The 27,521-nt window shown below is 37.9% G+C and overlaps 1 protein-coding gene and 1 long non-coding RNA gene across 2 annotated transcripts in view; one reads left to right on the forward strand and one right to left on the reverse strand.

The window, feature by feature from the left end:
* LOC143657998 (uncharacterized) overlaps positions 1 to 1,507 on the reverse strand; it is a 45,047-nt gene extending 43,540 nt beyond the window's left edge. Inside the window, exon 1 of the long non-coding RNA XR_013163053.1 lies at positions 1,416 to 1,507. This is a non-coding gene — a long non-coding RNA (uncharacterized LOC143657998). The remainder of the gene's footprint in view (positions 1 to 1,415) is intronic.
* Positions 1 to 23,779, forward strand: part of GADL1 (glutamate decarboxylase like 1) — a 166,168-nt gene extending 142,389 nt beyond the window's left edge. The window contains exon 15 of the mRNA XM_077130402.1: positions 21,984 to 23,779. Within this exon, the coding sequence (XP_076986517.1) occupies positions 21,984 to 22,157 (174 nt within the window). The 3' untranslated portion in view covers positions 22,158 to 23,779. The remainder of the gene's footprint in view (positions 1 to 21,983) is intronic.
* The last annotated feature ends 3,742 nt before the right edge of the window (positions 23,780 to 27,521 follow it).

Here is a 27,521-nt window from a genome sequence, read left to right on the forward strand (position 1 = left end):
AATTTATCCTTTACCAGAATGACTAAGTATGTGTGGTTTCAGAGTCTACTCAATTTCACATTTTTTCATTCTCTCCTCCTTACTCTAGTATTCAGATAGTTAAACTCACCGACCTTTTGACAGATATTCATGCAGTTGATTCATTATTGTCAGCCACCAAGGGGAGTGAATTTTTCCGTGACGTATCTGGGGTCTGGAAGCAGCTCCACGGAAAGAGTTTCCGGACAACCCCATGGGTGTGGTGTTCAAATCCCGGGGAGGGACAATAACCTGCTCACACCTGTGATCATTTGGTTGTCAGCAGAAACAGAACAGAGCCCGGTTCTAACCGATCAGTCTGATGCTATGCTTCATATGCAAGGCATTTAGTTCGGGCTTGTGGTAATGCAAACCGTCTAAGGGACAAAAACAAACATACACATGGGAACCCAAAAGACCACATTTTGTACATACCCCACAATACGGCTGCTGTAATTTTACAAAGGTACTAAAAAGGGCCTGGGACAATAAGGAATGGAAAAGTCCTGGCCTAAATTGTATTCTCTCACTGTAAGGTATCTCACCACCCTTAGGCCCTTTAGTATTCAAACTCATACTGTTTCATTTTCACTCTCCTGCACTGTGGGCCCACAGAAACCCTGAAACCCAATCCTGAATTTATGAAGAATGATTTTGTACCTGTGATGGATCTGGTTAATTTTAAAAATGATTTTAATGGCATTTTTTATTGACAGTTATTTTAAGGTCAGTTTTTTTTTTCTTGCATCCCCAGGTTATACCCCGTTTTTACATGTTTGCATCACTTAGAGTGAGAGGTCTGATGATTAGCTATTGTCCTCAGCTGAAGGGAAAGCTTGACGTGGAAAGTGAAGGCAATTCCAATGAGCAGTAGGTACATTTTCTTCTTTTCACCCAATGAGGTATATGCCCTGGTGCTGATATCCAAGCCCGCATGAAGGTATTGACAGTGATGACTAGTATTTTTCATTTTTCTTTAATAAAGAGGCTTACATACTTGTTTACACATCAGAATCATAGGGAAATCTGGTAAAAATTGTACTTCCAGGCCCAACTTCCTAAAGATTGGAAATTCAGTGATTCTGGGGCAAGTCGTACCCTGGAATCTGTGTTTTTAATAGGCATTTCCAGGTAATTCCAAGTCAACTTATTCACATTCTGGAAACACTAGACAGGGGTTCAAGGCCTAATGTGAACGCCACTACCATTAATTATCTTAACAACAGGATTAATGACTATTAAGTAATTTTCCCAGTTTTATGCTCCATCCCCCCCACATTTCCTCAAACACACAAACATCCTGACACCACAGAGGGGTGTAATTTAGGGTAAATTTCACTTGCCCTAAAAATGGCTCCTACTCTGTGAATAAAATGGAAATTTCCTTAACTACATACCCTCATTTTATGGAAGAATATTTCTACCTTTCTTTTTATACCAATTCAGGAGGGAGGTATTCACGCCCATCTTGGCATCTTGTGAGGTAAATGTGCATAGATTTCACACATCCCCTATTATCCATCTCATGACAGAAAAGACATTGTGAGATTACAAATGGATACTGATATTGGTCATTATTCTGGCAATTAAGGAAATGGAAAGAATGAGAGGAGGAGATAGGGTTTTAGTGTTATGGGACAGAGTGAACTTTGATCAGGAGGCTTAGGAAGACAAATTTAAAGTGTTAAAGGAGACAGAAAATATATTGGGAAAATAAATAGCTTTTTCCACCTATGGCATTTAGGAGAAAAGGGTGGTTCAGCTATCTCAACAACTGTCACTACAACCCACGTTCCAAAGATGGTGGATATTGACTTGGTCTCCCGAGTTCACTGGACCCTACTTATTTACAATAGAAGACATTTAACAGGACATAGAGCAATATATTGGGAATCATTGCTGTTTGGAGGAAAATTTCGCCTCCCAGTCTGAGTTCAATAAATCACCAAATTGACTTCTTTTAATTGAGGAGCTGCTGAATGAAGCAGATAGCATTAGGATTCTATTTTCTATCCCTCCTACAAAGCAGGATAGAGCTCTAAAGCACGGCTTTGGGGGATTTCATGACTTTGCTAGAGAACACAGATACTTGTTTTCTATCATTCAAAATATGCCCTTGAATTAAAAGTAAAGCATTTCCACATCAGGTCAATATAATTAGGAAGCTAATTAACAGACATGTAAATCATGACGTATATTAATATTTACTCTTCATTATTATAAGTTTGTCTTATCAATCCAGTTGCTCAGCGAATGTTGACCTAAGGATTCTCTGCTTTACCTCATTACTGTTTAACCTCATTCATTAACTAGGCATGTATTAACCAGGCCTTCATTGAAAATCCATTCTGAATCTTGTACAGCAGGATAAAGATGAAAGGAACTGAAATTCTTTGAGCATTAAGTCACTCACTGGCACTTTATTTTTCATCTTAATTAATTCCCGCAAAATCCTAATGAAGAGGCTTTTATTATCTCCATTTTACATATAAGGAAACAAAGGAAATGCTCATGTCCTTGAGTAGCCACTGGATAGCTTTTAATGTGAAAATAATAGAAGCATGGGAGGTAGACTGTTGTTCTATACGAGGCTAGTTTTAAGGCTTTTTTGTTTGTTTGCTTTTTAGCTTTTCTCATACATAGTGGGGCTCAGCCTACAGGCCAAATCCAGCCAGCCCAGTGCCTATTTCATAAATAAAGTTTAATTGGGACACAGCCACAGTCATATGTTTGCTGATGTCTGTGACCGCTTTCACTTACAACCTGAGTAGCTGTGACAGAGGTTGTATGGCCTGCAAAGTCTAGAGTATTTACTATCTGGTCCTTCACAGAAAAAGTTTGCCAACCTCTGTGCAATAGATCTCTGCTGTTGATATTGATCAAAGCAGTGGGTTCTCTACTCTGTGTGCTCAAATGACCAATTCCTGAGACACTGGGTTGTCAAAGAGACAGAATTTATTGCTAGGCATGAAGCAGGAGAACAGATGGCCTATTGTCTTAAAAATCTGTCTCAGGGAACTGCAGCAACTTTGGTAGTTCCATAGTGCCAAAAGATGGGAAGGTTTTAGGATATATGAGCACAATGGCTTGAGACGACCGAGTTAGAGATGAACTAATTATTGAGCATGCCCAGATTGATGACCTGTTGAGTCAGAACTCATGTGCAGATTGGTTACATGTTTAGTCAAAGGAAGTAGTCATGGCCTTAATATGATAATGGGTGTGATTATAATGAGGTCACTGATTGGTTAAACTTTTAAGTTACTGTGCATGTCAGGTGGGCCAATTTTGGTTACATCCAGTTTCGTGTAGTAAGATAGTTTTGGAATTGGAGTGGGTTAGTACTGGGCTGACTCAGGGCCTTTCATTAATAAACATTAGGGGCTGTTTTCAGTGATCATAAGACTCTAAAGTTGAAAAAACAGGATAAAGATGTATAAGTGAGGGTTAGTCACAAGGTTTCTACAATCACAAGATAAAGGCTATAGAGTTATACAGTCATTCTCAGAGATTAAGGCAGCTGGATTACAGTTCAGCAATTTCAGGAATTTCCCTATGGCTGTTTTAATGTATCTGAAAATAAAAAGAAATATCTATGTAATGGTTCAGTAGTCATGATCATTTGTTAAATCCTAACTTCTTGGTCACACTATCTCTCTATATGATTAAACCACTTTTATGATGATGAATAATCATTTAATATAGCTGAGCACTATCAAGTTGTTGCTGCAGTTTTGCCTATGAAAATCCCAGCTCATGGTATCCCCAGCTTTTGAGAGTGGGCTTTGGTCTCCTATTGTCTAAAGCAGGGAAAATGAACTAGCAACAAATTTCTCATCCAAACCTGGTTTCCTCTAAAGTGGAGCTCATCCCAGATCTGACCAAATACACCGTATTTTGAATAATATAAATTAGGTGTGCTTGTCTAGGCTATAATAACACATACACCTCCCCCGACCTCCTCCCCAATCCAGTGGTTTATAATAACAAAGGTTTATTATAGGCTTTGGCCCATCGCCTTCATCTCAGCATCCAGGCTGAAGGAGGAGGCCCCGTCTGGTATAAGCCATTCTCAGGACAGAGGCAGAAACTCACACTGAGTTTCAGTTTGGAATCCTCCACCTGGTAATGGAAAGAGGACATATACTCTTCCTAGACAGATTCCTTGCAGGTGAAGAGGCAACAGCATAGAGGCACATTCCTCGTAAAGGAGAAGGACATTTGAGTAGTAAGGAACAACAGTAAAATCTAGCCCAGGCCATAACAGTCAACCCTCCATCTGTCAACTAGAAGACATCCACTGTTCTAATCATCCCCCTCCTAATCCGAGTGCATTGTGAAGTCTTGGAGTTGTCGCTTTCTGTAAGCACCTCCCTCTTTCACTCCTTTTTTGGGGGAGCCCTTGTTCTGTGTTCTCTCACAACAGTAAGCCTTACCTCCTATTGTCTTCCACATTTGTGTTTCCGTTTTTCTCTCTGGGGTGAATGCCTTGACTTGACAAATAATCAATGGCGAGATAAAAGCAGTTCTAGCCAAGAGCTTCTGATTGACTTCCATCAATAGATATCCACTATCCTGAGGTACAAAGGTTATTCCAGACCTCTGCTTTCTGTTTGTTGGGGGATAAAAAATAGAAAGTAAAATCACCTAAAAAGCTGCCTTGTCATATAAGTTTCAATTTCCTTTCTAAAGAAAGCAGGCCCCTTTGTGAGACTGAAGATGAAAGTTGCCTGTTAAATGCAGATATTTCTGGCTCTTCTGCCTGGAGGTCAATGAAGTAGAACAAGATATTAAAGATATATTGCCAAACTGGCTCAGAGCTGTGTTAAAAGATGAGAGGATTATTTCAGGATGCCACACAAGAATCCACTCATACAGGTTGAAAAACTTAATTTATGTGATGTTTTTAGAATCTGAAAAACTGACTGAGACGATGGATTAGTCAGCCAGTGTAACACATGGTGTTGACGTACGGGTTCAGTTTTTAGTGCTCCTTTCAGCAAAATTCCATTATTTCAGAAAGCAAGCAAAGGCAGATTTTAAAAAAAGCAAATTCATCATTTTCTACTTATTGTTGAATAAGTAAATCATGAAAATGATCCCAAATTACTTCTCCCATGTGAAATGAAGCAGGGAAAAAGTCCTTAGAAATTTGCTAAGATACATACATTGAATAGTTTTCAAAATTAATGTTAACAGTTAGAGATTATCACATAATTATATTTTTTGTTTGCTTAATATGATTATTAGATTGCTATGTATATTAGACATACAAAGCCTTCCCTAGAAAATCAGTAACAAATTAGAAAAATCCACTCTTACCACTGTGAGTTGATGTTGTTTGAGAGTGTTAACAAATGCAATGACCAGAAAAATGCATGACTCCAAAATATTTTGAAAGAAAAGACCAAAATACATGAATTTTAATTTGTAACTTTTGTCTGTAGAACAAGTTTTACATAAGCAGTAAGTAGCTAGAAGCTAGAGGATTGAAATTTATATCAGAAGTGAGTTTCTTAATCAGAATAATTTCATCATCATAAATAACAAAACATATATGAAATAACTACAGCTTTAAAAAGTATGGCACCTATATAAAACTCTGAAACTTTAAGACTGAAAACCTTTATGCTCCAGTTATAGTTTCTGTTTTACAGATTACTCCAAATACAGCAGCTTTGAAAAACCATTTTGTTATTCTTGTGTGCTTTGAGGGTGAGGAATTCAGACAGAGCACAGAGGGTATAGGATGTGTCGAGCCTCATCTGGGAAGCCTGAAATGACTGAGGGCAAGTCAGTGATTGGACTGGAATATTCTGGAAGCATCTTTGCTGGCATCTCACTTGAGGCTGTGGACCAGAGAACTCACCTGGGGCCCCTCCTTGTGGCCTGGGACTCCTTGTAATCTGGTGGTTCAAGATAGTTGGAATTCTTACCCAGCAGTTCAGGACTCTCCGCAAACAAGCTGGACCCTGCCCTACCTCCAGGACCTCACTGCAGCACTTCCACTGCATTCTGTTGGTTGCTAATGTGCCACAAACCCTCTCAGATTAAAAAAAATCTGTATGAGAGGAATGCCAAAGGATTTTCCGCCATAGTATTTTTTTAAACCGTTACATTTAGTAACTAAAAAACATCACGATTCTAGATGAGGACATTAATTTCTCCTAATAAATATACAGGCTTAATATAATTCTAATCATATTCATGAAAAGATGTTTTTTTTTAACTTACCAAAATGTTTCTAGATATCATCTGGAAGAACAGGTGGGGATAATAGATAAAGAACATTTTGAAAAGGGCGAATACTAAAAGGAGAGTTCTCTCAAGCAGTTGAACATATTATAGAGTTTCAATAAATAAAACAGCTTGGATTATTCTAAGAATAGATTTATCTTATAGAATAGAAACCTCAGACCCACGTGTTTATAGGAACCATGCAAGTTCCCCATATACAGTGGGGAAAGGCAGGCCTAGTCCAACAGTGGTGCTGACACTGCTGGTTAAGTGTGAGGGTCTAGGGAGTTTATCTCTAATTTATGTTCAGATGGATTAGAAGTTTAAATGCCAAAATCAAGTTAGAAAAGAACAAGTATTTATTTAATCTTGGTATGGATAAGCCTTTATAAGTATAATGCCAAAATTGGAAATGTATGTGAATATGCTAATTGATAGGTTTGAGTCTGTAAAAATTAAAATGGTACCTAAAACAACTAAGAAAATTAAAGGCAGATAACGTTCAATATGTTTGCCAGTCAGATAGCTAATATTCTTAGTAATAAAGTGTTCTTCTAAGTCAGTAAGAAAGAGATGAACACTCAAAACAAAAAGGGGCAAAGACCATAAGCAGGCAATTCACACAGGAAGAGGTTCAGATGACCAGTGGATACGTTGGAACTTTGGGGTACATGTGGGAGAGTAAGAGAGCGGGAATCTAACTGTGATTACCTGTAAGAAGCAAATGAGTCCTTCGGCTGGAAGGCCTTTGTGAGGTAGCTGCACTTGCGACATGCTTAGAGGCTCAATTATGTGAAATGGTCACTTAATATTTATTATCATTATTCTGCTTTAACGTACGTTGACAGTGTTTGCTTGGTTTCAGCAAAGCAACGTGTTTCCCTGCGACTTTTCGCACAATTCCCCCAACTTGGTCAAGAATATCAGGCTCTAATTCTCCTTTCTCTCCCTTCACTCGGCATGTGCCGTGCAGTCCCAGTGTGCCATCTTGAGGGTTATTTTGCAGATATTCCAAAGTGATAGGTCTTGAATAATAAACAAAAATACATTGCCAATCTAATTCAAACTTTGTCTATTTAAATAATGAGCAAACTCTTACATTGACCCCAAAACATAAAACAAGTAAATGTGGAGCTTGCTTGGAAGAGCCCTGCAAGCGCTGCCTCCTGCTCGCCCCCTTCGGCAGCCCCCCTGCCCCTTCCCACCTGCCCCACTTCCTCCCCCCCACCCCGCCCGCAGCCCCGTGCACGCCTTGTAGCCCTGGAACGTGGTTGGAACAGAGGGAAACCTCACTCCCAATTTGAGCACTAAACTGAAGAGTGTTGAGAAAAATTGGTAATTCACTTTTGCTAATTTGCTGGTGTGGGTAGCCCTCAAAATGTGCAAACCTAAAGCTTTTTTGTTACTTAAGTAAACTGGATTTCTGTTAAAAGCCGATGCTTAATATTTACAGCATTAAGTTTAAAGGCCCTTTGTATTTCTAAAGATTTCAGTGAAGAACCCCTAACACAGTTTCCTAATATTTTTAGGAGTAATACAGAAACAGTAATTATTTTTAAATGCTCTCTTGATAGCTCTCTTTGCTTCAGCAAAAAAAAAATAAAAATAGAAAATAAAGTAAGATACCTAAAATGTGTGACTTCAGAAGTTTAGGCTTTGCCTATGGAGTTGAAATACCAGGACATTTTAGGATATGTGGAGCAGAATAGAGAAGTGTAGTGAATCGGAAACACTTCTTATAAATAGAGATGCAGAGAAAAGCTTTAGAGAGAAGTGGAAAGTATGTCCTCTGTGTGCAACTGACTTTTGGATGGATAATGAACACTGGTGTGTAACCAGAACAACAACAAAAGGTTAAAGAAGGACCATTTGGATTTCAGTTTACCCTTGAAGCAAATAAGCAGTGCAAAAAAAAAAAAAAAAAAAAGCTACAAAAAAAAGATAAGGATGCAGGTAGATGGGTGCAGCTGGGTGGGTGCAGGCAGGTAGGTACAGGTGCAGGTATGTGAATATAGGTGCGTGGGTGCTGGCATCTCACTGGGCACACACGTCATTCGAATGCCTTGGCAGTCTGTGCAGAGCAGGATGTCTTTCAGGTCAGAGAAGCTTACCCTCTGCTGTGCCAAGTCCCAGAATCTACTTATACTACCACTGCAAAAAAATAAAGGCCAATAATTCTGCTACTCGGGAAACCACACCCCCCAAGCTTAATATGTAAGTTCTGCACCTTAAAATAATTGCTTGACCAACACCAGGCCTGCCTGCCACATCTGTGCAGTCACTGCCAGGTAGGAGTTTTGCATATATGCTCCAAAGAGCCTCATTGAATTTTGGAGTTTTGTCAGCATGTAATAAGCCAGGCAAAACTGTAGCTGCTAATTGTCCATTGTCAAATATCGAAAGGGAATAGGATTCCCAGGGAAAGTTAGAGAATACCTGCTGGAAAGGAGCCAGTTTCCATCTTCTTTACTCTGCTTTGCAGGTGCACCTTATCTCACGAAGTGGGTGAGATGTGAATGAAGTAACTGTGTGGCAAGAAACTAGTGAATCTGATTCACTTATTGTGTTAGGCAGAGTGTTGAGGCCAACTCGAGGGCCCCCAAGTTTTGTCCATGCTAAAATGGCCAGGTATGATATTTGGAAGCATTGGGCCACTGTCTGTAGGACACAGAGATAAACGTAAGGCTCTACTCATTTTCTCCTTTCTGATCTGCTACTACTCTTCGAATATGGTCAGACTCTTTTGGAAATAATAGAAAAATCCAGGAATTTGATCATCTGTTCTAGATCAAAGAAAGGTTAACGATGCCTAAGAGAAACTTAAACAATCCAGAGGTATGAAGAGAAAGTCTATAAGGTGTCAATAAAGCACACAGGACTTTTGCACAGTTTCTCAACAGGCCACTATTGGCATTTGGGGCAAGATAATTCTTCCTTGTGAAAGTTATTCTGAGCATTGTAAGGTGTTTAACATCCTTGACCTTTAGACAGTAAAAGCAAGGAGCACCCCACAGCCATTGCAATAATCCCAAATGCACTGGCATGTTTTCAAATGCCTGTAAGAAGGTGGTGCCGCTGCTGGCTGAGGACTACTGAATAACCCATCATTTTATGGAACCGTATAAGGATCTCCCAACAGGGACTAAAAACTGAGAGTCAGCCCACAGCAGTTACTCAGGAGCTATTAGCTCAGAAGGCTGCTGCGATACAATTGAGTATTAAGATTTTGCTTTATAGAGTGTGTAAAACGTTTATTGTGTCCATTCTTCAGCTAACGCTTTCGGTTCAGTTTGGTTTGTTTTTATGACTGTTCATTTCAGCTGCCTTGAATATATGACTGACATTATTAGGTTTATTGGAAATTGCTGTCTTTGTCATTTCTATGTTGTAAACACCGAATGTGAAGCTAACTGTGTTCTTCAGGCTTTCTGGGATTTCTTAACTCTTTGTTTTTGTGCCTTTGCACATCTATATTGGAAAGGGCAAGAAGAGGGCAGTTCTTTTAAGTTGAGACACTTTTATTTTGTGCATTCCCATTTTCAGATGTACTCTGGAGGAAAATCAGAGTGAAAATCCATATTTGAAAAAGATAATGCCCTAAGTATGACCTATTTCTCCATGTTATGCCAAGCTGAAATGATCTCTTAGATGTATATGATTTCATGGGCTATAGACCACCAATTTTACATAATTTAAGCTTGAGAGACTTATACCGACACTTCTTGCCTCTAAATTATGGGGGAGATATACCACGGAAAATGACCAAGATTGTGCAAAGGAGTAAAAGAAGAATTGGGCAGGTAAGAAATGGCAGAAAATAAATTGAAAGAGGTAAATTGATTCTTCAGGGAATCAAAACAGAGGCTCACTGTTTTAGGGGTCAATCTTCAGTGTTTTAAACACTTTGTCAAGTTTTATGACTAACAGAAAAGTTGGCTAACAACTTATTTGAAGGTCACTGGCATATTTTGTTGCAAAAGTGACATAAGCATTCCAGGAAGGGCAAGTTCCCAATCTCCTCTCACCTTCTCTTTTGTAATTGCTTTTCCAGCAAACACCTCTCACGTCCCACCTCCCACTTCCCAGATCACCATTTCTTCCTCTCCTAAAGTCTTAGTTAAAGAACAAACACTCCCCAGTGTTTCTAAATTTGCACTTTATAATAAGAAGCTCTTAAGGTGCCTGGTAAATACATCCAGCAACAAGCCTATCCCACTGAAATTCAAATTTTTGACTCTGGTTTGGGACATGAATCCAGGAGATTTTTATCTTCAGGTTAGCTTGAGCAGCACCAAATACTGTTCTTTGACCTTTTTGTTGATAAAAGTATAAATGGTAGGACAACAAAAGGAGACTGCAATTTTGGAAATAAGCTCAACCTTTTCAGCATATGATGTTTCCACACATCCAAAGAAGAAGCAATTCTTTAATAAATATTTCTCTATTCTGAGAATTTACACACATAAGGTAGAAATTTCTAGAAGGCTGTAGAATCTTAACTCTGCACACAATAAATTTTGATGGAAAACCTTTTTTCCCCCAAACTGCCAAGATAATTATTGTCCTACCTTTTAAAGGGGGTGGGAAAAGATTACTTTGTCAGTGTTGAAAAGAAAATTGAAACTTAAATACAAGATTAATGTGGATATGGTTTACATGTAGTGCATGATTTAATTTCTAAAACTGCTAACTCAAACTCCCTTACAATTATTTAAATACAGTTTGAATGCTTTGGGGAGTAAGAATATATTACAAGCCATGTTTTTCTCAGCACTTTCGAATGCTCATGTCTCAAGAGGTAATAATGAACTGGAGGAATGAAAACCCAGGTATGAGTGTAAATTGGTTAAAAACAAATTCATTTTAAGAAATAAATAATAGTAGTCTCTACCATTGAATGCCTAACAGATGTTAAGCTCTATGCTAGGTGTGTTTGCATACACTATAGCAATTAATCCACATAACCATCCTATGAGGGATTAACAATTTTTAATAGATGAGGAATATGAGTTGCTGAGGGTTTATATTTTTGCCCGAGGTCACACAGAATTGGAGGAAGTGTGTCCTACGTCGGTCTAAAGCAGAGTGACCATACAATTTATCATCCAAACGGAGACACTTCTAAGAGTGAAAAGGGGTGCTATTGATAATTATGGGAAAATAGGCATAAACTGTTTCTGACCTGAAGAAACTGGATGTTTGGTCACACTAGTGTGAAGAGAGCTAGTTTATTTGATCTTCAGACAGAATAAGCATGGAGGGGGGATGTCGGTAGAAGTTATTCAGGAACTTTTAAAACTTGTTAAAAAAAACAGTGACTCCAAAATGCAACAGAAAAGCTGCAGATTAACATAAGATTATGTTCATTTACTCAACTACAACTCAATTTAAATCTTTATAATTATATTTAAAAAGTATGGTGGGTACATTTAAATATGTTTGATTTACTGTGCAGTAGAACCTCCATTCAGCTTTGAGCCATTACAGTTTCCATTGCGCTATACTTCCCACCATTAGGAAAGCTGCAAGTACCACAGTGACCAAACACCACTGCTCTCCTCACCTATGAGTGGCCAATGTTGATACCGAACAAAAGGGGTGGGTCCTTTGCCCAGTGCACAAAAATGACCCATGCTGAGACACCAGAGTTTCAGAGAAGAAGTTTATTGCAAGGCATGAAGCAGCAGACCAAATGGGCTATTGGCCTGAAAATCTACCCCTGACCACAGTAACTCGGATCATTTTATAGTATCAAAAATGGGCAGGTTTGGGGTGTGTGATGGTGGTTCAGTGGCAGAACTCTCTCCTGCCATGCTGGAGACCCAGATTTGATTCCCGGTGCCTGCCCATGCCAAAAAAAAGGGGGCAGGTTTTAGGATAATGAGCACAATGGGTAGAGATCACAAAGTTAGAAATGATCTAATTATCGCGCAAACGCAGATAGACGAATAGACGACATGGTTAGTCACAGAACATATGTAAGAAAATGGCAGCCTTAATATGATGATGGGCATAATTTTTAGTATTATAATGAGACATAGGAAACTCGCAGATTAATGTTAAACTACTGCACATGTCAAGCCAGCCAGTTTTGGTTACACATAGTTTCATTTAGCAAGACAGTTTTGGAATCGGGATGGGTCAGTTCTGGGTTGACTCACAGCCTTTCCTTAACAAACGTTAGGGGCTCTCATTAGCCATCATAAGACTCTAAAGTTCAAAAACAAGATAAAGGGATACAAATGAGTATTGGTCACAGGGTTTGTTTGTTTTTTTACATGGGCAGGCACTGGGAAGTGAACCCGGGTCTCCGACATGGCAGGTGAGAATTCTGCCACTGAGCCACCATCACACCACCTCGTCACAAGGTTTCTGCAATCACAGGATAAAGGCTATGTCGTTATACAGTCATTATCAAAGATTAATTCAGGAGTTTCCCTCTGGCTATTCTAATATATTTGAAAGTGAAAAGAAATATCTATATAATGAGTCCATAAAAGTAATCATTTCGTAATCTTAACTTCTTGATTACAGCATGATCCTTCTCATTTTCAGTGCTACAGAGAAGTTGAGTGACTGGCTTAAGGGCGTGCAATTAGTGGTAGAGTTAGAAGGAGACGTCCCAGTTCAGCCTTATCTGGTTCACCAATAATAGCATAGCCTACCTTTTGTCAGTGCTATAAGGGAGTTGAGGAAACAGATACTGGGGGCCTAAGTCACTTACTTAGTGTCATATAGCTGCATGTCCTCTCAGACTCTTTTTTGGTTTTTAATTAATAATTTATTCATTTTTATATTTATATATGGGCACAAAGTCTTGTAAGGTTTACAGTTCTATGGGTTTTGAGAAGTACCTAGTCATAGCTACCAGAAGGTTTCCCGTTAGGCTCGAGGGGATATAAAGAATAATAACGGAACGGCCTACCTCTGAACAGAGTCAAAAGACCAGTGGTCATACATCCACTACTTCAGTGCCACACTGAACACTTCCACCACCTCAGAATTTACCCTAAAACTGTCTTTTTTGTAATCAGCTCCCATACCCACCCTCCAGCCCCTGCCAGTCGCTGATCTGGTTTCCACTCCTATGGTGTTGCCTTTTTAGGAAATCCACATAATGAGACATATAGAAAGTGACCTTTGAGCTTCATTTCTTTCACTTAGCATAATATCTTGGAGATGCGTCCATGTTTTAATGATATTTCCCCCCTTTTCTTGCTGAGTAGTATCCCATCATATAGATGTACCACAGTTTGTTTATCTATTCAGCAAGTGAAAGACATTTGGGTTTTGTCCATTGGGGACAATCTTGAGTAACGTTGATATGAACATTGGTATTTCTTTTGCTTTTAAAACTACACAGCCAAAATACCTTCTTCAAAATGGAAGAGAGGGTGGTCAATGGTGGCTCAGTGGCAGAGTACTCGCCTGCCGTGCCAAAGATTTGGGTTCAATTCCCGGTGCCTACCCATGCAAAAAAAAAAAAAAAAAAAAAAAAATTAAAAAGGAAGAGAAATGATAAATTTGATAGGTTCACTTGATTTGGGACTTTTAATAGAAATGTTCTAAATCATGCATTGACAAATAGTTGCTCCTTGCCCTGTGTGTAAATACATTACATTGAATGAAATGGTCCCTTCTACACAGAGCTATGAGAAAATCAGCTTTCTCTACTGTACTGATCAAGAACTTATTAACAAAAGTTAGTATTCTTTTGCTATTTCCTACTCCAAAAGGGAAATAAATTATTTGATGAAATTATTAAGAAATAGGACCACCTACCTAAGACTAAATCAGGAAGGAAAAAAACAAAGGGGAGAGATACTTAGTTTGGCCCAGACACAAACTGTCTTTGTTTCCTCTTTGAATTGTCTTGTTTGAATCGTCGAGTTTCCTCTTTGAACTGCTGAGCAGTCTAAGAAATGTGGAAGTCCTTTAGCTTGTCCAGGCAGGTACTGCTTGCTTCTTACATGACGGATGGGCATGGAAATTGCCTACATAATCATGAATAACCAAAATGTCTTGGCATTAACAGCTGTGGACAAGGACAAATTCTAGACAAAAACAAAATTTGGGGGAACTTTTCCAGAGTTGGCCTTTTTAAGGCTGTGTCAGGAGGGCAAATGTCTGATTTTGTAGAATGTTTTATGTGGGGTAAGAGGCAAATGACTTAGATATTTTTGTAAATACAAAGGAAAAGTTTTAAATTGTGAAGTAGTTACTGTTTCTTTTGTATCATATACGAGATTCCATTTACTGCATTTCAAGATACAAAGCTACACATGCCCACTCAGAAGCTTTTAGATAAGACTTCAAAAATCACTTTCTCCTTTGGGCTATAATATGAGTAGACCATAAGGAAATGTTTCCCTCCAACAGCTGTTCATTTAGCAGCAACCATCCTGGGTAACATGGAGGTGTTACAAACCAGTGGATACATAGTTAACTGAATTGGAAACCTGTTTCAACTTTGCATGTTGTGTGTTGCGAGGGTAAAGGAAAAGCCAGTTCATATTTACAGTCAGAGAAAACCCATATATCTGGTTCAAAAATAAAATTTAGCTTTCAGGAGGTTCTTATATGAGATATTATTGAGCTCTTTCATGATCAGAAACAGATGGAATCCCCTTTTCTACCAGAAAATCTTTTTCATTTGAAGCTGAAAGGAAAATGAAGATGTAGATCTCTGTTGGAGACTTTGGAATCCAGTACGGATATTCTGATGACCTTACATCCACTGGAGCATGAAAGGGCACTATCATGCTTTAGTTGTAGAGATAGATGCCAGAGGACTTAATGAGCAAACAAAGGAATTGCATGCCTTCTCCTCTGTCTCACCTTCCATTCTTACAGAACAGAACATTCAAGACTGATAGGATAATCTCTCCAAGGGTAGCTTTTGTCAGATTGTTGGTTGACCTTCAGCTTGTGGGACTGTGGTCACTGTCTCCCAAGTGCATTGAGAAAAGGAAGACCCCTTCGCACATTATTAGGAAGCACATTCTTGCTTCCTAAACTGCCGTTGCAGTGGCCGACACCCATTTCAGAAAAAGGAAGGTGTGTGAAAAGCCCCTGGAGATGCTCTTGATGATTTTGGCATGCCAGCCCTTCTCTGGGACTGGGGTTCTTCCATTTGCTCTCTGGTGCTGTTTCATGCCTTGACTTCTGGCCCCTGCCCAATCCACGGTGCAGCTCTATCTGGCCCCAGAAAATTCACGGTATCCCAAAACCATAAATAAAATCAACTTGACTTAATAAGGGAAGAAGTTATATGTAATTAATTAGGAGTCTTAAAAATAGTTTTGGGTTGAGTCCAGGTGCAGACATTTCACGCCAACTTTTTCCATGAGTAGGATTTTAATATCCTACTCCGGAGATCCCGCCTCAAGTTAACGTGAAAGTTGAGGAGGTGGGGGATGCACATTAGGAACCCAGATTATTTGGGAAGAAAGTGTAAAGCAAGTTACGTTTTGTGGTTGTTCCCGAATAGTTCTGCTGGAAGAAGGCCAGTCCATCCATCTGTGGCTCTGGTTTCATGCTGTAGGGGAAGGAAGATCAAGGAGACATTTATCAGTTCCTGGCTCAAAGCAGGATTTCTGAGCGAAGCCCAATGAACATATTTTTTTCTAGGCACCTTTTCCTTTGGAGGAGTAGTTTTTATATATCAGGAAGTATTTTTTAGACTGGGGAGTTGGCAAACTATCGTTCACAGGCCGAAAATAGTACATTGCCTTTTTGTGTGCAACCCACGAGCTACGATTGGGTTTCACATTTTTAAATGATTGAAAAATAATCAAAAAGAGTATAGTGTTTCATCATATGAAAATTATATGATAGTCAAACTTTATTCCTAATTGAAGTCTTATTGAAACATAAACATGCTCATTTGTTTATGTATTATCTATGGCTGTTTGTGCTACAATGGCAGTATTGAATAGATGCACTAGAGAGTGTATATTGCTCACAAAGCTTAAAATATTTACTACCTGACCCTTTACAAAAAAAGAAACTTTGCCTCTCCTGACTTAGAACAACTAAAATTCAAGTTTATCAGCTAACTTAGTCCCCACAATTTCGTTTTTCTCAGGGTTTAATTGAGTAACCATGTATCAGAACAAGTAGTTTTCCTATGGCAATGTATTTATTCTGTTCAGGGAAATACAGAAGAAACCAAAGATTTATGAAGTTTAATGTAGATACAGATAAATTAAAACTATTTCATGAGACTTTTTATAGAGAAGATAACATTGTAGATAATTTCTCTTTAGGGAAAGGTAATCTTAGGGAAAATTCATTTATTATAATAAAACTCTGATCATTTATTTTTCAGTTGATTAGTCTGCCTGCCCACCACATACTCTACCCTCAAGATTTGCAAATTATTATGAGTTTAGTACCCCATTCCCTAAATAATCTTGCTACCGAGGATGAAATGGAACATAGATTAATTCAATTGAACTTGAGAAGAGTATCAGAATCTGGAGTTTAGGAGCAGTGACTTCTTTATGGTTTAGGGGATGATTCAGCAAAACATTAATCTCTTTGGATTTATTAGAAGCTCTGAATGGTATTGCTAACATCATAGTAAAAGCTTAGGTAGTCTTTTCCCTCACATTTTCTGAAAATCACCTCCTTTTATACATTCATCTTCTCAGCCACCCTGGGTACAATGCTACCCCATATTTTATAGGCGAAGAATGCAACTGTTTCAAAGCTACATCATAAGTGATGGAAAATGTTGACTAAAGATTCTAAAGTCTAGAATATTTTTGAACCACTTACTGTCATAATCCCTGGACTAGACCTTGAAGAACTCACTTAGAGGTTTCATGGGTGGGTGCATGGTTTCATTGAAATGTCATCATAAGTGAAGCAGTTCCAAGGTTCAACAATTGGGAATCAGTTAGGTAAACTGTGGTATAGTGGGATGGTGGAAAATGGTAATGCCATTCAAAATGATATGTAAACCATGCTCAGAAATGGAAATATGGATGCAGAACACCATCAAGTTCATGCCTAAAAGTAGGTATAAGTTGCCGAGGGAGTTAATGCAGAACAGTGATCCTCAAAAATGTGGTTGCCAGGCCCTAGAGGTATGTTGCAAAATGTATGTTGCAATCTGCAATAAGAAAAGTACGGAAATTGAGAGTCATCGTTTTTAAACTTGACAGAGTAACTTTGCTGTTGGATTTAAGGTAAAAAAAGAAAATTCATCTTGTATCTTTAATGTCTTCTTTATTTCACTTTTCTATTAATTCATTTTTATTTTATTTCCTAAAAGAATCCGTCTGCAATGCATTGGAGGAAATAAAATTGGTCCTTTCCTGCAAATATGTTGAGAAACAATTTAAATATTGAAAAAGTGTGTGGTTATTAACATTAAATATGTGAACATTTTAAAAAGGAAATGCCGTTTTATGGACATTACAATTTCATTTTCAGCAAAGGCTGTGATGGTGCCTGGTCAGTTGCTTGTTATCAAATTGCTTTACTTGACCAGAATGAAAGAGTCAGTTTTTCCCCCGCTTGGGTTTAAGCAACTTTTAAATATCAAATGCTATTTTGTGTTGCATTTTGTATAACAACAAAATTCTGTTTAAATGGACTAAATCATTGCTGGAACATAATTTAAGGGGGAAGAAAACAGCAATCCTACAGAAATGTGTAGATGAAGTTGCTGTGCAACCAAATAGAAATGTCAGGATCTTCCACCACTTAAGATGCAAGAACCAGTGCACTGAGGCACAAGAAGAGAATGTGATTTACAATTTGAAGGAAAACCAGCAGAAAAATAATTGAGATCTGGAAAGCAATCTCACTCCTGCCAAATTGCTTTCCTTCATGCATGCTCCATTTAGGGGCAATATTCAGATGCTTACATTTAGTTTGTGCATATATTCTTTTCCCTGTGAATATTCCATCCTTTTGGATTAGGACTGTTTCTCTGCTGTGGTCAGCAAAAGAGACTATCTCAGTTGCCTGGTATTGGATTATGTCTGGAGCTTTGTAAATAGAAAAATGATTGATTTTTTTAAATTCAAAGATGATGAGCTGGTTGTTAATAAGAGTATTCCTGGTCCCTAAATTGTGACATTCATAAGTTCCCTAATCATAAGCTTTAATTTGAGTTATCAGGAATCAAGGCAATCATATAAGGCTGGTCCAATGTCTGCAAATAGCAACAACAACAACAACGAATTATAACAGATTTTAACGAGCGTCTGCCTTGGTGTTGTATATGGCTTCCCTTTCCCCTGAAGAATTCATAGAAAAAGAAGGCCTTTCCCTGTTGCTTACTAGGAACAACTTCTAAGAATGAATTGTACAGTTCAAACATACATAAATAAAACTTATACTGACTGTCAAATTCTTTCCTAGCTGATTCTTTGTCACAGAGATATTTAGTCATGTATTTTTAATCTTGGAAATTCAGCCACAAACGTTGGCTTAGGAGTTTGGTTCTTATGCTGTGTTTTTTTTGCCCACAGAAGCACAATCTTGATTTTCACCCAAAAGCAACAATTTAAACATTCAAAAATATCTTGATATTAAAGCACCCAAAGTAACATCTTACATTTACCTTTCTTGCTCACATTAAAAAGTATTTTTCATTCATTTCAAAGAAATGCAGACCTGATTGATTCATTTTGATAATTGCCTCATATGAGCCTCAGACACATTATGAGCTGGCATCAAAATTCTAATGTTGTGCAAAGGTAAGGGATAAAATAACATTTGGGGGAAAAACATAGACGTATTGAAAAGTAAATAGCAATCAACTATGCAAATTAAGCTAGAAGCAAAGACATGCCTGTTTAAAATTGTAAGTTGGCTAGAAACCAGAGTCAGTTATACCCTGGGTCCCTGGAGAAGGGGAGAGGTGAATATGAAAGGAATTTTTATTTAAAAAAAACTACAATCCATAAGCTGTAAGCTTTAAAATTGATAGCCTGTGGCTCTCCTGGCCAGGCATTTAACTTATGTGAAGCAGATAGAAATCTTAATGTTGATTGCCATTGGTACTATTCTGTTTATCCCTTATAGCTTCAGTTTACCTTCAAGAAGTCACTTTGAATCAAAAAGGGCATGAGCCTAAGGTAGACCAAGGTTCTGCTTGTACTGTGACCAAATAGGGTGATCTTAAGAGCAGTAAATGACAGGTAGTGCTTTGGGAATATATATTACACATATATACACACACTGATGCATTTGGGAATATATATTACACATATATACACACACTGATGCACATACACCCTCCACACTCATGTACATACTAGACACACTCCTGCCTAAGGTGATTGAGATGATCAGTTAAAGCAAATAAATTTTTAAAAAATGGTGATTCATGCATAATTTAAACATTTTAACTTTAAACACGTCTATGTACATTTGTTTCTCCATCTTTTGAGGGAAAGGCAAGGCTTTTCTTGAATAGATTATTAGTGTCCCCCACTGTTCTTGCATATGCTATGACCTTTACAAATCATCCATCATATCCAATTTGGGCTCCTTGAAGGGAAGTGAGTACTCAGACACCTCTCTAAAAATGTTAGCGCAGAATCAATCTGGACTCTTCAGATTTTGAGATTTTGTTTTACAAACTTTTATAGTTCTTTTGCCATACCTACTAATTTAACAGCAATAATATTTAGCCACCGCCCATGTAGCTAGTCTTTCCAAAGGATTTAACTTATTTTCTTTATGAAAACAATGCTCCTTTTTTTGTACTTACTTTTAATTGTTTATTATTTCACTATATTTTATCATTCTAATAAGAAATACTTCCATAAACAGCTTTGGAAGAAAACTCAACTGATGCTTGGAGGACATATGAATTCAAATGTTGAGGGTGGACATGTGTAGGCATAATAGAGAGTTGCCTACTACATTCCAGCTTTCGTCAACTAAGACTTTGGTCAACTGGACTTTCGTCAACTAAGTTATGAAGAGAGAACAGAGGGTGTTGTTTAATTAACCCTATTTTTCTGATCTCTAAAAAGCTCCGAATACAATTTGTGGCACATTTCCAGAAATTTATAGATTCCCAATGATCCACATTTTTTCACTAACTTGACCTCTAACTTCATCTTTTCCTTCATTTGTTTTTTTCCTTTACCACTGTATGTTTTCATTTCATTCCCGTTATATTGTAAGAGACTTCACATCTTTTGCTAGAATGGTAAAACGATCGTGCGGAATAGTTGATTTTGTTGTTTTCATTGTTGTAGGCATAGCATATTCCATGCTTTGCAAGGCTTACTTAGTTTCTAAAAATTAGTCCATAAGTTAAGAAGTGTTTAGTCAAAATTATCCTTGAGCATCCGTTGAGAAGGCTTGAGGTTGAGTCCAATACATTGTATCTTCAGAATCATAAGACAGCTAATTTTCTCCTGATTTGGAATACATATAACGGTATTATGCATCAGAAAGTATTTTGACTTGGCTTCAAGCAGGATCTGGCAAAAAAAAATAGGGATGTTAAAAAATTAGTGTTGTTTGGAATTGTCACACTGTGAGAGACTCTGGGAATTAAGATTTATGCCCCGCCTCTGAGGTGTGTAAAAGCACATTATGTTTGGCGTTATTTACAAGTACATACCTCCCTTCTTGATTACCTAAGTTTCATCTCATCTTCCTGAGAAGACAAGGACAGAAACTCAGCATATCCCCTGTTCACACGTTCACACAGGACACATTTAAATATGTTCCAAAGAGTTAAAATAAAATTGAAATGGAAAACCTTTTATTTGAAGCCACTAAGAGTATATTCTTATTTTTTTTAAGTCAGAGTTTCAAAAATTAATTGCATTTAAAGTTCACAGCCCAGCCCTTGGGTGACCACACTACTGATTTGATAATGGACTCGTTTTCCTGTCTTTCTGAAATTGGGCAAATGTCCTCAAACATTAAACTTATAGGAAAATATGCACATTTGGATTATCCGGGTCCACACTTCTCATGTTGGCCAGAAATCATTAAAATAGGGTTTCTTAATTTTATTCTACCTTTACACCTTTTAATAAAAGACAAATGTTTGTAGTCATATATAAGGACAATATCAAACTTTCATTTTCTACTAGAGCCTTCCTTAATTTTCAAATCATAATAATTTACAGAAAGGCACAGGTTCCAGTTCATAATGATTAAATAAATGATTACTCTTCAAAATAGAACTATGTGTAATACCTTCATTAGTGTTTTCCCTGGTAGACTATGTTTTTTTCTCTCATTTCTTACTAATTTGGTTAGAAATCAGTAACCAACATTCAGGTGGTTGAACTGGAGGATTTTTTAGTTCAGACAAATTTGGGAGTGTAACATTTGACACTCTGGGGACAGTGACCCCTGAGGACAGCTGATTTGTTTTGGATTTCAGAGCATGTGCTTGCACTGAGACTGCCTGGCTCTCTACAAACCCAGCATGTCGCTTTGGGCGATGAATCTCCCTGTGCCTCAGTTTCCTCATCTATAAATGAGCATATCAACACTATCTCCCTCCTGGGGTTACTGTGAAGATTAAATGGTTCATTTATCTAATGTACATCAATCAGTCCTGACGTGTCATAAGCTCTCAAGACATTATTGTTAATGGATGGTGACCTTGTGATCCCGAGAATGGGCTCCATACCAGCAGGCGCCTGGGAAATGAGATGACTGGTTATAATGTGCATATAATGCTTTGGTCTTCTGGTCTTTCACCTCCTCCCCTCCTCTTACCCACACAGGTGGCCCCAGCCATTAAGGAGAGGATGATGAAGAAGGGAAGCCTGATGTTGGGCTACCAGCCCCACCGTGGGAAGGTCAACTTCTTCCGCCAGGTGGTCATCAGCCCTCAAGTGAGCCGGGAGGACATGGACTTCCTCCTAGATGAGATAGACCGACTGGGCAGAGACATGTAGCTGTGGCTTTTGGTCCCCCGCAGGCATGGATCCTGTCCTGGGGAGGGTTACAGAACCAGGCGGACTGGAGACACAGTAGATTTCAGCCATTCTGATGAGAAATAGGAAATACTCCCAACCCAGTCCCAGCAAAACCCAAATGCTAAGCAGATAGTGGTAAAGACTCTCTGGCTGCTTGGACACTACTGTTGCTATAAAGGAAGAAGTAAACAATTGATTTTCTAGATATTTTTCCTGGGACATGGCATTGATGAGACTTAGTTTAATAAACCCCACTGTGGATCCTGAGCTCTCTGCTTTCATTGTTCTTTAAAGCACATATAAACCAATCGTTTAAAGCAGTAGATCACAAAGTGTGGTCTCTGAACCAGCAGCATCAGCATCACCTGAGAACTTGTTAGAAATGCAAATTCTAGATTCTTCTCCAGATTGACTAAATCATAAACTCTGCGGGTAGGGCCCCGTATTCTGTGGGTGAGTGATGCACAAGCCCTCCAGGTGATTCTAATGCTGGGTAAAGTCTGAGAACCACTGGTTTAGAGTAACTTCTTAATGACTGTTAATCACTCTGATGTTTTATCAGCAAAGAGATAGCATTTCAGTGGCCCCAGAGCTAGTCTTTGAAAATACTGCTGTGGCATCTGTAACATGAATACTTCGGAGCATCAGAAGCATGGTAAAGCTATTTTTTAAGAGAGAAATTAGATGAGGTGCTTTTTAAAATAACTATCTTTTATGTAAGCTAAATATTTATTTCCCAAAGGGAAAATTAACCATTATTTATTCTAATTTATCTACGTTAGAAATAAGGATAAAAGGCAAGTACTTTGTAGTGTGAGCCTTTCGATCAAAGAGCAATAAACTTAATTCATTTCCCCAATTCATTTGCATCATTAACAGAGAGAGGGCATTAGATATATGCGACTCTGTTCCCCCCTTTTAGCTGGACAGGTGCATTTTTTTCATTTGCTCTCTGCCTTTTAGAGAATAATGAGAACGAAGTCGAGGGTTGCACAACATTCCCCTTCCCAAGCTTTGAAAATCAGTATAGAATATTAAATGGTTTTATTGAGCAGAGAATCTGGGAATCAGGGGGCTTCCAGCAGAAGCACCTCCTCCATTTGTCCTGGGAGTGCATGATGACCAGCCTATCTCTGCACCTGATCCGAGGTTTTTAGAATAGTTTTATTCAAATAATAAATGGTCAGCATTCAGAGGTGTAGGTGCAGAGTGTAATAAGGGTAAGATTGTGATTCTAATTAATGAGCTCAGCATTGGAAGGTGAATGAATGAATAATGGTTCAAGTGTTAGATTTAGCAACTCAATTATCTTTTCCTAATCCATTGTTGATTAACTCATGTCATTTAAGTTTTGAAGAGCAGAAAGCTAATGTGTAACTTCGTTTGCCTTTTCTTCCATTTTCTCACTTTAGCCTTTGTGTTTTTTCAATATCTCCATTGGTCAAAAAACGTTTTAATGTCAGTCTGAATTACTTCTAATTAACTGGTGGTAGCTATTAGCATATGTGTTTTGTGTTTCTTCTTGCCTTTTTTAAAAAAAAGTCTACATAAAATATTCCTGAAACTGATGTTTGCAATAATTTGGATTTCATGAAATAAAAAGTAACAGCACATGCTTTGTATTGTTGACTTTTCTTTTCCTGTCATCTCCTCTTTACTGGATTGTACCCTATGCATTTTAGAATTGAACTGGACTCAGTTGGTATTTTAGCTAAATTACAGGAGAAGCACTTTGGAAGATATCTGTTTTTCAGTTAGCGACTTGAATAAAATGGAAAAAGCAGTTAAGGCAAGGGGTGGATTTGTCTCTTGTTTAGTCTCTCTTCCTTTAGCTATTAGGCAACTTATGTGAAACTCCGTAGCCCCAGCTCAGCTCTTGCTGTACCTTTTTGTTGTTATTGTTAGTGTATAATGATATTTTTTTTGAAATATTTTTACCATAAAACAACCTACACACATAAACATTCTTAACATAAAAACATTGTATATATGGTGTACAATCAATGGCTCACAATATCATCACATAGTTGTATATCCATCACCAAGATCATTTTTTAGAACATTTGCATCACTCCAGAAAAAGAAATAAAAAGAAAAAAAGAAAAAACTCATACATGCTATACCCCTTACCCACTTTCTCATCGACCACTTGCTGTGCCTTTTTATGAGAGATTATATTGAGTGCTTCAGCAATGAAAAACAACTACTACCAGATACTTTGAAAATTCCATTCTTTTCTTCTTCTTTCTTTCTTTTTTGAAATACTCAGATAAATCACACTCAATCAGGTATTTGACTGAATGGTCAAATAATTTTTTGTAAAAGGTTGATTATGGTTTACTCAGTCATTAAATATATTTATTGCATGTCTACTTTGTCTCAGGCAATGATCTAGGTGCTAGGGTTATACAGTGCATATGACAGTTCTTGTTCTTCCGGAGCTTTTGTTCTAGTGGGGAGAGAAAATCAACGACTAAGTGTGTTCAGGTGGTGATAAGTGTTTTGAAGAAAAATTAAAGAGTGGTTATGAAGTTCCTTAGTTAGCTTAAATGCTTCACTTTCGTTAGTAGCTCTCCATTTTGAGAAGTCATTTAAGGGATTTTTCCAATTCGCTTTGTCTAGCCAAATTTTGGTATGACCTTAACCAGCAGTCATGTAAATTAATTGGTAAAGGTCTGCATATGTAGGCTTTTGAGTCTGAATGATAAGACTGAATTCTTTTGCAAAACCCACCGAGTCTTCAGTGGAATTTGGGAGGTCATCACTATAGAAGGGAAGTTAGGCTAAGTAGAACATAGAGAGGAGGAAGACAGAAGGGGTTTAAAGAAGGGTTAAAACAATCAAAGTCAGGAGTTCCAGATAATTTTTCAAGCTTGATAATGTGCTTAGAGAAGTCTTCATTAGTTTTTGTTAATTTAGTATTTGTTTTAAAGAGAGGCAGTTTTAGAATTAGTTATGTGTTTGAAAGCTTCCAGGTACCAACTAAAACAAGGATTGTATTCAGGTTGCTTAGTTTTAATGCCTCTATTTTCTAGTTGAGCCATGCACATATACCAATTTAGTCATATCAGAAGATCCCCATACTGGCCATTGCAATGCAAGATTTTCTCTAGTGTTTCAGGTCCAGTGGGATAAGACTTTACATAAGGCAGGACCATAAGTTTTGTATATGAAACTAACTGGTACACTAGATGGTGGTGTACCATTAGACTTCTTAGATGAATTAGAATGGATTCTTTTAGTTAGCTCTGATTCTGGGCAATCCTAAAACCTAAGCCTGAGGGGAATTGTCTGGGTTTGGGGCAGTGTGAAGTTCTACAATGTGTCTTTCACGGGATACTTGTTTAACCTGACAGGTAAGCTGGTGCTGTAGTTGTCTAACCCAAGACCAGGTGTCCCTAGTTGCATAAAACTTGTCTTGAGAGTGGCAGGCAACCTAGTATTGATCTAGCCCATCCATGACCAATTTCTCCTTTCATAGGAGTCTTGTTCTTTGGAAGCTGAAGTTTCTCATCAGAAGGTGGTAGGTGCACTAATAGTGTTTAAATGCCTGTTCTGTGCCCACAAAAATAATTATTTGATTGTTCATAGTCAAAACAGAGATCAAATTGATTGTTAGGGTGGCTTCCCTCCACTGAAAAGAGCTCATGACTAAAGTGGGAATTAAAAAGTCCCATCTGAGTACATTAAAGGGAAATTTACTTTGTATACCAAAAAGGGCAAACAAAAATGAACTTCTGCCACAAGCCCAGACCAGAAGCAGACTGATACCAGCTTAAACCAAACAAACTAAAGTTCACAAAATGAGCTTCTGCCACAAGCCAAAACCAAACAACTGAAGCACAAACAGCTGCTGGTCCCCAGCCCAAACCAAAAGAACTGAAGTTCAAATTGCCCTTTACCAGAAGACATCCAAAGAAAGGCTAGAACCTCAACCAGAAAGAAGGGGATTTGGAGCCAAGAAGACTCACCAACAGGATTCTGGGGCTTTTGGGCTCAAGGGTCTTGTCCTTACCAAGCTCAAATCCAGTGATGGCTCCAGACTCAGGTTGGTGGTCACTTCAGATCCCACTTCTAACACTATGTAATGTCTAACCTAGAAATAACAAATTAACCTGCCTGGCAATAAAGGCATTTACTTGGGGGTTAAGAACTACAATTCATGGAGCACAGATTCAGATAGCAGCCCAAATCATGTCCCACCTTAGCATTTCCAGGCAAGGGTTTTTAAAGTAATAGAAGGTCATACATGTTGTTTGTGGTTGGATATTTGGGATTCACCAATTGTCCCTTTAGGTTAGGTTAGACAGTTAACTGAGTTCTTTATCATGTGATTTATTTATACTGTCTGGATACCCTAGGGTTTTAGGAACATTGTTGCGTGAGGCTTTGCATTCTGTGGCAGTTTATAATATCTCACAGGGACCACCATAAGTGTAACTTCTCGAGTAACCTCCTGAGTCCATTTGAAATACCTTAGCCATAGAAATGGTATTTTGTCTTATTACACATGTCCCAATCCAGTTTAATGCTTAGTCAATAATATAACTGTTTTTTTTTGTCTTCTTCTATATTTGTAGTGATATTTCCTGGGTTGACAATTGATTTTATTTTTAATCATATTTCCCTAACAACTGGCAAAAACCAATTGCCCATCTATTTGTAGTTGTATTTCTGTGCTCTCTGTTCTGTTTATTGCAGCTTTACTGTAGTCTTTAAATCAGGCAGTATGAATCCTTCACCTTATTATTCTTTTTCATAATTGTTTTGGCTAACCTAGTTCAAATAGAGATATAGGATCAAATTCAGAAATATCAAATATAGAAATTTGATTCTATATAAATTGTAGAATTAGATTGCTGATATATCAGGTAGGATTTTGATTGGATTGCATTGACTCGACAGATCAAATTGGAAAGAAACGATGTCTTAACAATATAGAATATTGATCACAGTACAGTACTCCATTCATTCTTACTTTGATTTGTTTCATCACTGTATTGTAGTTTTTAGCATACATATCTAGCATATATTTTATTAGAGATTAAGTCCATAGGCCTGTTCTCAATTTTGAGGTGATAATCATGCTATCTTCTCCATATCATATCTGCTTCTTTGCTAGTTCTGCTCAATCTATGTATTTCTCATTGAATATTTTGATCGAACTCCTTTTATTTCTATCAAACTTAACATTCCCTCTACTAGTAATATAGATCACTTCTGTCTATTCAGCACTTTGTAATTATAAAAATATTGGAAATAACTAGTGTCTTCAGGCAAATGAAGAAACTGTGGCGGGGCGGGCCACGGTGGCTCAGCAGGTAAGAGTGCTTGCCTGCCATG

This window comes from Tamandua tetradactyla, chromosome 15 (assembly GCF_023851605.1).
Source record: "Tamandua tetradactyla isolate mTamTet1 chromosome 15, mTamTet1.pri, whole genome shotgun sequence".
Taxonomy (NCBI): Eukaryota; Metazoa; Chordata; class Mammalia; order Pilosa; family Myrmecophagidae; genus Tamandua; species Tamandua tetradactyla.